Raw genomic sequence first — 16,126 nt, 5'->3', positions numbered from 1 at the left:
TCTCTGTGCGTTCAGGCCTCCCTCTCCTTTCTCTTATGAAGATGTGGGCTCATCCTAAATCCAGAACGATTTCGTCTCAAGATCTCTAGTTAATTATATCCGCAAGATCCTATTTCCAAATAAGGTCACGTTCGGAGGTTCTGGGTGGACATGATACTGGGGAGGGGCACTATTCAACCCTCTACACTAAGTATTTAGCAAAGGGGGAAGATACGTTTATTGTTTTCTAATAATAAAGGTCAAGGTGACCTTCTCTGAGAATGTTTGCTTATTTCTCAATTTCCTCCCCCTGCTCTGAAAAAGAGTTTGATGCAATTTACTGTAAACACACAGTACAGATGTGCTGAACCGTTAAAATGGAAAGGCAAAAGTCCATTAGTAAACAGGAAGAGGAAAGGGACACGATATCCAGACACGTTAAGCTGAGCAAAACTCTGGTTCTTGAGTCTCCTAGAAGTTAAAGGAGAGGTGGACTCCTGATGGATTGTCTCTCCCCCACTTTTGATTAGATTATAAGTAGAGAGACAAACCTTCCTTTGATCCTGAATGTAGAAAGGAAGTTTTCCCATGGGAACCTAGATTTTTAGGAAAATACAGAGGCCTTCCTGAGGTAGGTTCTTCTAGTTGCTTTCTGTAAAAGCTGAGACAGTGTTAATTTGTCATCACATAAAGGCAAGTATAGCATGAAGCGAGAAGACCTGGATCCAGGCAAATAGCTTTGTGATGTGAGGATAAAGTGCAGAGAAGTTTAAAGAGTTAATACTTAACAGATGTCTTGGGGTGTGGGGGTGGGGTGAGCAGGATACATTTATTGTCAGTTGCTAAGTTCACTATTTCATAAATATTTTTTCAACTCGGTCTCATCAATATAGTTCAGGCGCAGCGCTAGACTGTGGGTACAGAGGTCAGCAGAACATGTTTCCTGATCGTCAGGGAGCCGGGGTCCAGCAGAGAAAGGCCAAGTAGCAGTTGCTGGGAGGGCTCCCAGCAGGAGCCAGGGAGCAGACCCATCAGAGACAAGGTCATCAAGAAATATTCAAAAGGTATATCCTCACTGAAACTGCACCCTAGGAGTCTGGAACTTAAACCTTCAGGCTGTGGCAGGTTCAAATTTTTACATGACCTGAACTCTGGTGGGCAAAAATAAATGTATTTCTTCTATATGTACATTTTGTTTTGACTCAAGCCCCTGTTGACTGATATCAAAAATGTGTTCTGATCATGTCCAGATACATGCAGCAGCCATCTTTGTGATTTTTTCCCAGACATTTCAGACTTAAACTGTCAATTTCATTATTTCCCAACCCCCGTAACTTGATCCCGGAGTTGATGGCAGAACCAGATGGGGTCACACTGCCAGCACATGGACTGCAGTGTCGGTGGGAGAGAGCTGTATGTGCTTCCCCATCTTCCTCTGTCTCTGCTCTGGGCTGATGTCTCATGAGATACCACGTGCCCCTCTGATCCCTGGCTCCATGGTGTCGTCCTCTGAGATGTCACCCGTCTCCATCTGATCCCCAGCTGGAGGGACCCCCCTCCATCCTCTGCTGTGGCATCAGCTCTTTCTCAGCTGCTTCTGTGCCCTGTTCAACAGCTGGGGTGCAAGCCCAGGGCTTCCCCTCTGCTCTGGGACCACAAGAAACGTAGGGGCTTCTCTCTCGCTCTCACTCAAGGACACATCCATGTCTCCATGTCTACTCCTTGTCTGCTGCATGTGGCAGCAGGTGGCTCAAGGGCCACCTCTCTGGTACACCTGGGAAGTGAGAGACACAGTGCTGTCTATGCTAAGCCCCCCAGGCGTAAAGAGAGAGGCTGCTTCTCCCATAGGGGCTTGGTCTTAGGAGGCAGAAGGGCAGGCTCCTAAAAATGCGCCGGGTAAATTTTAATGCACAAACTCCAGACCCAGGTTGATTGGGTTCAACTCTCAGGTCCACCACTTATTAGCTGTGGGACTCTGGGCAAGTCACCCAGGAGGTCACTGAACCTCCCTTTGTCTCAACTCCTCATCTGTAAAATGAGGATTATATTGTGCTCCCTCATAGGTTTAAATGGGACCATGTACATACATAAGTTTAATATAAGTAAAATATAAATATATGTGCCTGTCTCATGCAGAGCACAGCCTGACACATTGTGTTATGTAAGACTTAGCTGCCGTGATCCTTAGGAATAGTAATATAATTAGCATTATTCCATCTTCAACTCTTTCCCTTCCCTCTTCCTCTCCCCCAGCAGTTCAGAATCTCTCATCTTATCTCTTGAGGTAGAGAAAACCTTAATCAGACTGTATTCTTCCCATTTCTTTCACTTATACAAAGACTACAGCTTTTTTTTTTTAGTAATTTTTAAGGATTTGCATCTTTATTTTCAATGGCTTTTGATGACAGTCCCCATCAGTGCTGATCTGATGTTTCACAGACCAAACGGGGACGGTTATGGGGCCAAGGCACACGTTGGGAAGTGCATGAGTTATATTCCCAGGTTGTCCCTTCACCAGATAGTCTCCAGAACCGTGGTTGGGGAGGTTCAGGGAAAAGCTGTGCCCTGGTGGTGGCTGAATCTCTGTGTTTGCATCCTGTGCAGGACTCAGGAATCGACATCGGGGACATCACTGCAAGGAAGGCTCTGAGGAAACAGCTGCAGTGCAAGACCTTCCGGTGGTACCTGGTCAGCGTGTACCCAGAGATGAGGATGTACTCAGACATCATTGCCTATGGGGTGGTAAGGAGCTCGCCCAGACGCAGACAGCGAGCAGGACCAGAGAGAGGTGTGGAGAGTCAGGGAGGGAAAGAGCCTCTTGGCCCCCAGTATGGGACCTGTGGTAGACCTGTGGACAAGAGGCTGATTTCTGGAGCTGAGTGGGAGGCAGCCTATGCTTTCATAGCCCAAACCTCTCCATTCCCTTGAGAGAGGTGCTTAGTCTCTCCTTTACAGTCCTAAGCAATTCAGCTCTGGCCCCAAACCTGCATATCCCACTTAATAAAACAAAAACCTGCAGTCAGGTTAAGATTGCAAGACAATGTAACAAACCCCACTGTTCCTCAAGCGTGGGTGCCTGAAGTTCTACCAACCAGCCTGCATGCCTCCCCCACCCACGGGGCTATGTCTTTCACTCACACAGAGCCTCCTGGTAAGGCGTTCTGGGAAATATAACCTTCCTGAGTTTGCTGTATTTTGAGGGATGTTTTAGTAGTTTCCACTTATTGATTGGCAGCGAGCAGTTTCCCCAGCAGAGGCAGCAAGATGGAGGGACAGAGCAAAAGGTTTGGACCTGGTTCCAATCTTGACCCAGCCACTTCCTGGGCAAGTGTCTTAATGTCTATTGGCCTTAGTTTCTTCATATGTGAAGTGTGGTAAAATAATACTGTCCTCATGGGTAGAAGAATGTCTCAGATACATAAATGTATTTTGTGTCTAAGGTTAAAATACTTTGAACATTATAAACTCTCCCATTCTTCCAATATCCCCAGGACCATACAACTCTTAAGGTATTTTAAATACCTGATTGATTTTTGGATATCTCACCTGGTTTTTGCTGACTGAACACATAAAGATTTTCTATGACAGCTAAGCCCTCAAAACTACCCTCAAAACTATCCCCTGGGGCCACCTGCCTTACCCCCACCCCCTGCTGTGTTACAGATGGGGAAACAGAGAGGCAAAGTGACTTGCGCATATTCACAGTTAATCAACAGTGAAACTGAGTCTAAAACATCAGCTTCTGATATCACTCTCATTCCTCCCTTTGCAGTGTCCCCTCAGACCTTTTAGATATCCCAGGATGAAAACTTGAAGGAAGAAGTGAGGCCTCTTCCTTTGATGACCTGTGCTCAGAACTGAGTTCAAGACCTGCCTCGGCAGGAACATTATGGGTACAACATCAGCCTGGGAGGGGAAGAATCCTTGCTGAAGGGTTGGCCTCAGTGTTCCCTGAGGGCCTCCCAACTCTCACATCCTAGGATTCTAAAGGAGACAGAGCCAAGGTCCCAGGAACTCCCCCCTTCCCACCCTCCTGCAGGGCCTCTGTTGTCCCCGGAGGCCAACCTGTAGGAGGGGGTCATATCTTCCCACAAGAGTCCCCATGGCATGGCTGACGTGTCCTGAGAGAACTGCCCAGTAGCCTCTTGCCTCTCCACTTCCCAGGCTGGTACAATTCAGATGTCAGAAAACTCCTCAGCTGGCGCTGCCCAGCTTTTACCTGAGGCTCCAGATCCTGTCATCACCATGGAAACACACTGGACTGTGAGGTGCCCATCCGTCCCATCTACCTCCCCAGAACCATCCTGAGGATGCGGCAGTTACTGGTACCCCTACACTCAGCCCATAGCAAGTTGTGTGTGCTGCTTGGCCACTGTTGAACCCAGCCCAAACAGAATAGTTATGCTACTGTGGCTCCAGAGAAACTATTGGCCCGGACCTCTGGGAGCCAGGGCAAGCTTCTGGATTCATGGTCTCACCAAGCTATCAGCTGTAGCTAAAGAGTATTAGCCAAACTCAGCCAGAGAAGCAGGGAAAGCAATAACAGTGGAGGTGTATGCACGCAGCCATTGCAGTTCTGGGTCTTGGCCCAGGGCATTCTTGTCTTCCAAGCAAAAGGGTCTCATCTTATGAGCACATACAGCAGGTTTACCGTGTAGTCTCCTCACCACCACACCCAGAAGCCGTTGGTTGGTCAAATAGTAAGTGGCATATACAGGGTTGTGATCCAGATCCGTTTGAGTCCACAGCTGGGGCTGTTTTCACTCTGTTGTGCTGAAAAGCATCCACTCGCCATCCCAGAGGGCTGAGCTGTGTCAGCCGTTCCTGGGGCTGGCGGAGGTCTCTGACCCCCTGCATGTTCATCTGCCAGCTGCTGTTCAGGGCCCAGCCAGCCCCCCTCCCTCCTGTCTCCTCAACAGTCTGGGTTCTTACATGAGCAGAGATATGCTTGCTTGTCCAGGAGCATAATGAACTCTTAATGGGGGCAGAAAGGTGACAATGGGCAAGGCAGGATGCAGCACAAGAGCAAGAGGATTTCTGGGGCTGAATCTTTCTTCCTGGTGATTACTTTTATTCTGAAGTAGAAAGACCAGATGTCTTCTCAGGGGCGCGTGTTTTTTTTTCCTTTTTCCCTTCCAACTCATGCCTAAACTGCATTGCTCAGGTCAAATAACCCCCTGGGACTCTCAGGCCACTGTCAAGTCTATATAACCCTGCCCATTAATCTAGTAATAGGTCCCACTAATGCCTCCTGCAGGCTGAAGGGCCTGTGGGCCCCGCTGAGTGGGCATGGGCATCCGCCTGGATCACCGAGCTCCGGGCCTGGGAGATGGCATGGCTTTGGATAATCCCAGCTCTGGTGCTGACAGTAGAGATGGAACAGCATCTGGAAGCAGACATGCCCGCTTCTGAACATTAGCTTTGCTACTTAATCACGACGTGACCTTGACAGTTTGCAAAACCTGAGAGGTTATAGTCACATCACCTCATGGGGCGTCTTTCACGGTCTCAGGATTGTCTCCACGTGCATGATGGAAAGAGCTTGGACTTTGGAGACTGACAGACTCCAGCTCTGCCATTTGTCCAACTATGATGCCATTCATTCACTGTTCATTTTCTTCATTCATTCACACATACTTACTGTCTAATATGCGCCAGGGCTGACCCACGTCGCAGGCAGTGAGAAAGCCTGAGAGCTGGTCTGGTGACTGATAGAGGAGACGGGCAAGTGGAGACGTGACAAGAATACGGCGTGTTAAGTGCTGCAATCAGAGAAATGGAGGTGTTGGCCTCACACCCAGATGTGGGTCAGGAAAGGCTTCCAGAGTGACAGAGAAGCTGAGAACCACAGGAAGAGGAGGATTCAGTCAGGGAAAAGAGAAGGCCGGGGCAGAGGGTCCATGCAGTGGGAACAGCATTACAGACCAGGTGTGCAGAGCTTCCTACTGTAACACACTTCTTGCACCCTTAAAAGAGATAGTATTACCGATCTGGCTATGTTATTTTGAGAATTAGGTGGGAAAATGCATGGAAAGCACTTCACCTGGGACCTGGCACATAGATGCAGTCATAAAAGCTAGTTTCCCTGAACGGCCTTCAGAAAGGTTATAGCGGTAATAATAGCAGCTAACAATTATTGCACATTTGCTATTTGTCAGGCCCTGTGCTGAGTACTTGTAGATATTGTTTCAGTTAATCCACAAACCTATGAGGTTGGCACTAGTATTATCCCTATTTGAGAGAGAAGGAAACAGACAAGGAATTATGTTGCTTTGTCCAAGGCCACACAGCTGGAGCCAGGATTCTATCTCAGCCTGTCTCTCCCAACTTCCTCAACAGACCACCTGCTTAATGGGGGGGTGGATGACACAGAGCCAAGGAGGACTTTATCAAAAGGCACCACCCACCCCTCATTCAGAGGCCAGCTTCGGGGATCCAGGGGAGATCCAAGTCTGACATCAGGGCTTTCTGGAACTTTCTCTTTGCAGTAGAAGTTAGCAGGTCTCACTGATGGATTACAGTGTTCGGCTTCAAATGTGACACCCACCCCTCCATGGGCTGTGGGAGAAGTCCAGAGAGTATTTGCATATGCTCCTCCCACACAGGCCAGCCAAGTAGTTGGTTTATGATAGAGGATTTGCTGCATCGATGCTTCTGGGGCCCTGCCTAGGGAACTGACACATGTTCATATTTCTGCAGAACCTCTAAACTTCAAGTTTGAGATTGAGCCGCTATCACCCAGTAAAGGAAAGGGAGCTCAAGAGAAAACAGTTTGACTCTGTTCCTTGTCCTCTGTCAAGAACAGGGGACGCATAGAGCACACGTGGGCCTCTGGTTATCTGTTCCGTTTCGCACCCCTTAACTGGGTTCACTGCACTCCTGCCACGTCCATCAGGACTACGAAAACTTAGCTGCTGTCTGCCTCTGGCCTTCCCCAGATAGATGACCCACCTGTGGCCCATTGCCCTGGTCTCCCCTGGATTCTGATCTCCAGCCTCCTGTTGTGAACAGAGTGCTTTGATTGCTAAAAAGAGCTATTGAAGCTAGCTCAAGTTTAGGTGGGTAAAGATACCACAAACTCTCTCATGGGCTTAGGAACTAAAGTACAGCTGGACGTGAGCACTCGAGCTGGGAAGCCACTAAAACCGCAGCAGGGGCAGGATGATCTCTCTTGTCGCTAAATCTATCTGCCTCCTGCCTCATCTCCTCCTTGATCACAACTGGATTCCTCTGCTTGCACATGGCCCAACAGATCCACCACACCCAGTCTAAATGGCCTCACCATCCTAGTGGCCAGCACCCACTGACCACGGTGTCTGGTCTCTCATCTGGACTCCTAGGACAGAATAAGAGGATAATGAGATAGTCACATTCCAGAAAGAGAAGGATCAGGAGAGAGGAGGAAAGAAAGACAATTGTTAATTCATTCTAAGCTATGAGTTGGTGCCCACCATGGTCTACTCAGCTATGGCATGGGAGCCAGACCATGTGGACCACAGCTGCCCTTTCCAAAGGCTGAGAGTGAGCTTAAGCCAGAAGGGGACATTGAATATCGGCCTTTCCTACCTAGATGTGGTAAGACATTGGTTCATGGTACCCCGACATTTGTTCTGCTGATTGCCATGTGCTTGTAGGTGAGGATAAGAGATACCTCTCTCTTCTCCTGCTCCCACTCTGGCCCCCTTCTCTCTTATTCTCCCACCAGACCTCCCACTCTGGAGAACCCTCATCAGCTGGGCCTCTGCTGGGGCCTGGCCAACCACTGCTGGATCTGCAGGAAGCAGAGAAGGCCTGGTCCTAGAGGATATCCCAGGCCCCCAAACAGCTGACATGTTGCCCACTTCCCCCAACCCTCAAGAACAAAGACTTCTATCCACGGACTTCTGAAGGCCATTATGCCACCCTTGTGCAAAAGGAGGGGGTGAAAAATCTAGTACCATCTCGTGTGTGTTCATGCATATCTTTTATTTTTACCTAGACTATCTCAGCTCCCCAAACCCAGCTTGCTGTTTAACAGCATCCTAATGCTTCTCCTTCAGAGGAGGCTGGTCTTCCCTCAGCACCTTGATGCAAGGCAAAAGCTGGGCTGGTGCTTGTTGGTTTCCATAGTATTCAGGGGGCCTCGGATTGATTATGGAAGCAGAGCCTGTCACAGTGGAATGCTTGTTTCTCCTGATTTAATGCATCTGTTTCTCTGTTCCTTTCTCTTTGGTGTGGCCGCCTCTCCTCTGGTGTTCAGCTGCAGAACTCTCTGAAGACTGATTTGTGTCTTGATCAGGGTCCAGACACAGAGAATATTCCTATCTTGTACATCTGCCACGGGATGACACCCCAGGTGAGTGCTCTGAGAGATCCCCGTGCACGTGTGTGTCTGGTGTGGGGAAGGAAAAGCTAAACTCTGTCATGGCTACTCTGGGCCCAGAGGTCTTGGGAGCTTTTCATTAAGAAGTATCCTCATGAGCAAAAAAGAGAGTCATACCTGCCATGCCTGGAAGGAGTCTGAAGGAGCAGATGCTGGGACACCAGGATCCCCTGGGGTGGGGCACAAGGAAGGTGATACATCTCTAAAGAGGAACACCTGCCTCCGTTGGGGAGACTGTGCGTAAATTACAGCCCTGGCCCTGGCAGCCATGCCTTTCCCTAGCAGGAGGGAACCCAAAGTTCCCCAGGCTCCCTGATGTCTCAGAGTCCCTTTGGAGTGCCACTTCACAGCCTCAGGCTCTGCCCTTTAGTAGATCATAGCTGGGACCAAAATTTATAGCCATGAGATCCTTTCTAGCTCCTCTGACTTTCTGGTGGAGAATGAAGGGAAGCTACCAGGAAAGTAAGTTATCCCCCCAGAATTCTCCATTCATAGGCTAGGCTTCAGATATCTGAAGAGGATATTGAGACACTGGCAAGAGAAATGGTTTATTCAACAAAGTACAATGGGCAATCCTTGACCAAGAGTGCCATAGACTGACCTGTTATGACTTGACATTTTCAGAGTTTACTTATCTGACCTCCAGAAGCGTACAATGATTTGTAAAAGGTATCTTAGTGTAGAAGATGTGTATATTTGTGCAATTGCAATTTAGTGCTTAAAAGAGTTGTTACCTGCCTAAACACACAGCTAAAGGATATTGCGATGTGTGTGTACCCGGTATACTATGCCAAGACTTCCCAGGCATTGTCCACTGTGATCTCCACCACCTTGTCCTTTCTGTGGGCCAAGCTGCTGTGACATCACTGAGTGGCCAGTCACAGGTCAGCAGATCGCACTGTCTTCACACCACACAGTACAGCAACTCATTCTCCATTATTACAATGGTGTGACATTTTTGAATGAGTGACTATTTTTATGTGAACTTTTTATTGACATAGAACATATATACAGAAAATAGACAAATTATAAGTGTACAGGATTAATGAATTTTCAGGACAAACACACTCATGTAAACAGCACCCAGGTCAAGAAAAAACATTATTGCTTGATTTTGAATTTTATGTAAATAGGATCATAGGGTATATGCTTTCTCATGTTGGCATCTTTCTTCCATCATATCTGTAAAGTACTTCCTTACTGTTACGTGTAGTTGTAATCTGCTCATTTTTGTTACTATGTAGTATTGCATCTTATGAATATACCATTTTCACTATATAGTCTACTGTTGATGGGCAGTTGGGCTATTGCCAGGTTGGGAGTATTACGAATACTGCTGCTATGAACATCTTGTCCATGTCTTTTGGTGCACATATGTACTAATTTCTTTTGGATTTATACCTAGGAGTCAAATCACTGAGTCATAGGGTTGACATATGTTCCTTTTCTTTTATTAGTTATCTATTTTATACATATTAGTGTATATATGTCAATCCCAATCTCCCAATTCATCCCACCACCACCCCCCTCCCCAGCTTTCCGCCCTTGGTGTCCATATGTTTGTTCTCTACATCTGTGTCTCTATTTCTGCCTTGCAAACCAGTATATGTTCATTTTCTGTAGACGGTACCTACATTAGTCTGCTAGGGCTGCCATAATAGAATGCCATAGGCTGGGTAGCTTAAACCATAGAAATTTATTTTCTCACAGTTATGAGGCTGAAAGTCCAAGATCAAAGTGCCAGCTGAGTTGGTTTCTGCTGAGAGCTCTCTTTCTAGCTTGCAGATTGTCGCCTCCTCGCTGTGTCCTCACGTGACAGGGGGAGAATGAGCAAGCCCTCTGGTGTCTCTTCTTAAAAGGACACTAATCCAGTTGGATCAGAGCTGTACCCTTATGACCTCATTTAACCTTAACTTGAAGATTTGGGAAATTCTTAGCCTGTCCATTTTGCAAAAAAATGAGAAAGCTTCTTCTGGAGAGAATACCAAGAGTGTGACTGAACAACCATTTGATTAAGAGATCGTGGGTGGGATTCATGGACTTAATCAGTCATCTCACAGCAGAAGGCATCAGTAGAGATGGGCTTATACCAGCAGAGACACTGCCAGTTTGAACTAAAGAAAAAGTGGGGCAGAGTGAAGGAACGCTATTGGACTTCTTGGATTCTATAAGATGGGACCATGTAGCTATTCAGTTGTGAACATGCACTATTCCTCAAGAAAAGGGAAGAATGATACTGAAGGTGATTCAGAGACCATCAGGGCTGCCACTGCCACCACAGGCCCAGGGGTAAGGCTGTTCCCTCAAAGGATGGGCCTGCTGCTCTGGTTTCAGTGGGCAAGGATGACCCTGCCCAGTACCAGAAGGGTAGGGCCAAAGCAGCGAGCACCTTGGGTGGGACCACTCCAGAGAGCTGAAGGGGCAGGCAGCCCTGCAGAGCCATGAGGGAGATACTGCCACCCCAGTGGGCCTGGAGGGCAGAGTATCGAGACAAAAGATGATTATTCTTGAGCCTTAAGATCAAGTGGAGTTTGCCTTGCTGTGGTTTGGGCTTGCTTGGGGCCCATCAACCCTTTCTTCCTTCCAATTTCTCCCTCTTGGAACGCGATCATCTATCCTATGCCTGTCCCGCCATCACATTTTGAAGGCACGTAACTTGTCTGATTTCACAGTTTCTTAGCTGGAGAGAAATTTTGCCTCAGGATGAATCATACCTTGTGTCTCACACGTATCTGATTTAGATGATATTTAGATGACATTTGGACTTTAGACGAGTTGATGCTGGAATGAGTTAAGACTTTCGGGGCTGTCGGGATGAAATGAATGTATGTTGAATGAGAGAAGGAAAGGAATTCATGGGGCCAAGAGCAGAATGCTCTTGACTGGAATTGTGTCACCCCAAAATTCACGTGTTGAAGTGCTAATCCTGACTATATTCGGTGTAAGGAAGTAATTAGGTTAAATAAGGTCATAAAGTGGAGCCCTGATTTGAGAGGACTGGTGTCCTTCTAAGAAGAGCCACCAGAGAGCTCCATCATTGCCTGTCTCTGTCTCTGCCACGTGAGGACACACCAAGGAGGCAGTCATTTGCCAGCCAGGAAGAGAGCTCCCTCACAAGAAACGAAATGCCAGCACCTTGATCTTGCACTTCCAGACTCCAAAACTGTGTGAAAATAAGTTTCCATTGTTCAAACCGCCCAGCCTGTGGCATTTTGTTATGGCGGCCAGAGCCATCTAAAATACTGTCAGTTTTCCAAAGTAGTTGTATTAATTTTTACTCCCACTAGCCATATGTTAGAGTTCTCGTTTTTCCCCAGTCTTGCCAGTATTTGGTACTATCTGTCTTTTTAAACTTCTAGACATTATGGTGGTTGTATAGTGCTATCACATTGTAGTTTTAATTTGCATTTCTCTGATTATAAATGCAGCCAGGCACCTGAGTCTTCAGTTGTTCTTGAGTGTGGGTCAAGATGGCCAGGTCACAGGTAGTTCGGTCTTTGTGTAAATTCCCTCTCTGCTTTGTAATGCTTACGATCAAGAACACAACAGGTAAACTTTCTTTTAACAAATCTATGTGGAAATGTGCAGGGTTGGTGCTTATCTAGATCACTGACCAAGCGTCAGGTGTTTCCTCCGCGGGATGATGGCTGTCTGTTCAAGCAGAGGCTGCCAGTCTGCCAGCTGCAGGTGATTCAATATGGGGCAGTCTGTGTTGTTAGGAGTGTGGATTCTGGAGCCAGCTCACCTGAGTCCAGATGTCAGCTCTGAAACTTTCTTGTTGTGAACCTTCGGGCAGGTTTTTCAATTTGGGCCTATTTTTTTAATCTGTAAATTATAGATTAATAACGGTATATACCATAACGGTTGTTGAAAGGATGTAATACATTTAAATAGTGCTCAATAAATGTTAGCTATTAGTATTGCTATAATGATAATATTATTATTATTACTGCTCATTGAGCCTTGCTCAGTATAAATACCCTCAAGTTTCTAACTCCAACCCACATTGGACTGACTTTCCTTGACCTCATGTGCCATGTGCCATGTGCCGTGGGTTCCTGCTCTGGTCAAAGCCGACCCATAGACTACGAGAGCATTTTGCTATAGCAGCAAAAATGCAGTGGTGTAGGGGCGAGGGCAGTGAATGGGGCATCAGGAAGCCTGAGTCCTAGGCCTGGTCTTGCCACACATTTGCAATGTCACCTTAACCCTCTCTGGGCCTTTATTTTGTTTTATTCTTTTACTGAGGTGTACTTTTACACAAAAGTACACACATCTTAGGTGTACAGTTCAATGAGTTTCCACATTTGTAGGCACTGTACAGGCACCACCCAGATCAAACTCATCATCCCAGTGGGCTTCCTCGCTGCGCCTCTTGGTCAATACCTCTACACGAAGGTAATGACAATTCTGATCTCTAGCACCATTGATTAGGTTTGTCTGGGTCTGTATTCTTATCTGCAAGCAAGGAAGTTGGACTGGCCATCTCCAGGCCTAGCTCTGCCAGCTCTAACAATCTGCTTACCTCAAATTCTTTTGTTCTGAAATTCAGTTGGCCTGGGAAGCTGTGAGTTTGTGCTGTGCTTGCCAGGAATTCTGGGAGCTGCCTTCCCTTGATGCTTTGTAAATCAGCTTCTCGATGTGGAGCTGCAGCAAGCAGACTTGGGTCCCCCTCCCCGTTCCCCACAGAAGCCTCGTATACGTGGGCTGCATATGGAACACTGGGCCCAGTTGCCCTCTCCTACCAGGCCTGCAGCTGAGGTGCACAGCCCAGAGGTAAGGAGGCTTGAGACCAGCCTCAAATCACACACATTTCCCAGAACAGAGAGGTGTGGGTACTCTGCTGTGGCAGGAGTTTGTTGAGTAGGGCCTTCCCAGTGAGTTGGGAGAGCTGGGGAGAACTGGGTCATCCTGGAGACGGGCTGAGTATCCTTGGCGGGAGTTCATCCATCCACTAGGGTTGGACATGGGTACAGGGGTAAGCGATGGGTGAGGAGGCAGGGCCTCTGGCTCTCAAGGCTTCCCAAAGGCATCCAGTAGCCCTTAAGAATTTCACTGGCTCATGGAAGAGATGAGAAAAGGAGGAGCTCAGGGATATCACCTTAGTACAAGGTCAGGGTACATCTCAAAAGGGGACTGTGGACAGATACAGGCCTCAGGGATACTCTGAATCTCCCAGACTTGGTCCAATTTAAGTGCTCAATATGCATTTCCAGGAACATTTTCCCCTCCTACTAACAGCTCTCGGCAAATCTCTTGGTACCATGGCCACAGAGGTCGAGGAGAACCCAGGGAAGTTCACAGACGGGACTGCCACATCCAGTTATGCAGGTTGTGCGCTGTACAACTCCAGAGGAGGGATGTGGCACCTCACATTGTTGTCTGGGGAACAGAGACCTGCCCGAGGTGACAGTCTTTCTGGGCTCTGTTATGAAGCCTCACGTGTTCCTCCCCGAGCGTCACACTTGATAGGAAGCATAAAAACGTCGAAAGGCAAATGATGAGGTATAGAGTGGTCAAGAACCAGACTACCTGGGTTCAAATCCCAGCCCTACCACTTACTAACCTGGTTCCCTGGATAGGTGTCATAACTTCTTTGTGTCAATTTCATAACCTATAAAGCAGAGATTATAGTAGTTTCTACCTTTTAGGGTTGTTATAAGAATTAAATAAATTGATGCACCTAAAACACTTAGACAACAAACCTGGTACACAGTCATTGCTTAGTAAATATTGGATAATTATTACCAGATTGGTAAAGAGACTCAAGACCATGTCCTTACGAATGGGAATTGTTTAGCCTGGAGAGGAGCAGATTTAAGAGAGACATGAAACTTCCAAACTTATAAGGACACAGATTTTTTGACCGAGTATAAAGGAAACTTTTCCCAGTCATTGGCTCAGGCAATGGTGACCCTCTCCACCATCAGAGGTGTCCAAGCCATGTTTGGCGGGCTCCAGGGGCATTGTGCAGGGTTCCTATGTCATGTGGATGCTTAAGCTGAGGAATCCCTAAGGGCACTCCCACCCTGAAGTTCTATGACTTTTTAATTCATTACCTTTTTTTATTTTTCTTTAACGAATAAGAGTCCATAACTTGCCAGATACTGCTCTTGGCCTTGAGAGACAGTGATGAGCCACATGGAAGTCTCTGCCCTCACGAAGTTGCCATTCTAGTGCTGGAGACAAGACTTTTCTGTATTATTTCATCCTCAGTCTTCAACCCAGCCAGGGCTTGAACTCTTCTCTTTCTCGGGAATTATGTATGTGGCCACAGTTGAGCTGCATGCCTTGGATTTCAGCCAGGCAAGAATGGTGAAAGGAGGAAGAGGACAAGAAGGCAGGACTGCGACCTGGCCAAGTTCATCCTGCCGACTTTGAGGATGAACTTCCCTTCGTTGTTTGCTTCTTCCAGATTTCTAAGGTTTTTTCATTTGGGGTTTTAAAACCAGAGACAACCTGTATCAGCCAGGTAGTAATCAATCCCCACACCTCACTGGCATTAACCAAACAAGTTAATTTTGTCAATTCAAAAAAGTAAAACATTTTACATGAAGCATTAAACAAATTAAAATGAACAAGGGATAAAAACGTATCTAACTCATTAATAAGGGAAACAGTAAGCAGGTACTGAAAGTATTTGAGGAGCTCAGTATCTGTAAGCATTTTCTACAAAAGAGTGTTAGAATAAGATTATAGATTAGATACAAAAGTAGTTAATGTCCTACAGGGACATAAAGTCATAGCCTTTAATGTGATCTCTTCTACCCAGACAGGAATCTGGAAGTTAACGTGTAACTTCATAGTGTCTGGGTACTAATCAAAAGGTAAATAACGAAGTCAAACACAGGTATATTCTCTTGGAAAATTACATACTCTTGGGTGGGCTTGTTAGCGGATGCTCCAGTTATGATATTGAAAGGATAGGTAACTTCCCGTCCTTTTTTGCCTCATTTCCAGGTTTTAGGTAGTTCTCTTAGTCTTTTCACAAAGTTGGCTAAAGGTGGGGTGACTCTGCAGGCCCTTAGTGACTTGGGTACCCTTGTGGATTCACAGTCGAAGCACGTGGCCTTTCCCTCCAATTAATTCCTAGAGCAGCCATAACAAAGGAGTGCAGACTGGGTGGCTTAGAGAACAGAAATTTATCATCTCACAGTTCTGAAGGCTAGAAGTCCAAGACCAAGATGTTGGCAGGGGCCATGCTCTCTCCGAAGGCGCTCGGAAAGGATCAGTCCCAGGCCTCTCTCCTTAGCTTCTGGTAGTTCCTTGGCCTGGGGCAGCATAACTCCATCATCACATGGTGTTCTCCCTGTGTGCTTGTCTGTGTCCAAATTCCCCCTTTTTATGAGGATGCCAGTCATATTGGATTAGGGGCCACCACTCCAGAATGACCTCATCCTAACTTAAATAATTACATCTGCAGTGTAATTATTTATTATACTTATTTCCAAATACGGTCGCATTCTGAGGTACTAGATGTTAGGACTTCAACATATGAATTTTTGAGGTACACAATTCAACCCCCAACACCCCCAAAGAGGAAAAGTGTGACTAGAAACCTGACTTCTGTGCCTCAGACGAAAAGTGCCTCACATCACTTCCTGTCACATTCGATTCACCAGAGCTATCACATGGCCCTGCCTCACTAGAAGTTGGGGTTTTCTGGGTGCCCAGGAAGCCTTGTCTCTGCCACACAAACTTAGGTATTTTCTAAATCACTTCCTCCTCTGACAAATAAGAAAACAAGAAAATGGCAACTGGGGATGTGAACTACTTGCCTGGGGT

The 16,126-nt window shown here is 46.9% G+C and overlaps 1 protein-coding gene across 4 annotated transcripts in view; it reads left to right on the top strand.

The window, feature by feature from the left end:
* Positions 1-16,126, top strand: part of GALNT18 (polypeptide N-acetylgalactosaminyltransferase 18) — a 337,221-nt gene that overhangs the window by 283,719 nt on the left and 37,376 nt on the right. For 3 of the 4 annotated variants that reach the window (XM_068556028.1, XM_068556030.1, XM_068556031.1), the window contains exons 8-9: positions 2,584-2,721; positions 8,219-8,314. In XM_068556028.1, coding sequence (XP_068412129.1) covers positions 2,584-2,721; positions 8,219-8,314 — 234 coding nt within the window. The remainder of the gene's footprint in view (positions 1-2,583; positions 2,722-8,218; positions 8,315-16,126) is intronic. The other variant, XM_068556029.1, reaches the window with a different exon arrangement.

This window comes from Eschrichtius robustus, chromosome 11 (assembly GCF_028021215.1).
Source record: "Eschrichtius robustus isolate mEscRob2 chromosome 11, mEscRob2.pri, whole genome shotgun sequence".
NCBI classification, from domain to species: Eukaryota; Metazoa; Chordata; class Mammalia; order Artiodactyla; family Eschrichtiidae; genus Eschrichtius; species Eschrichtius robustus.
Note: the sequence above shows the minus strand (reverse complement) of the source record. Positions and strands in the feature narration are given on the sequence as shown.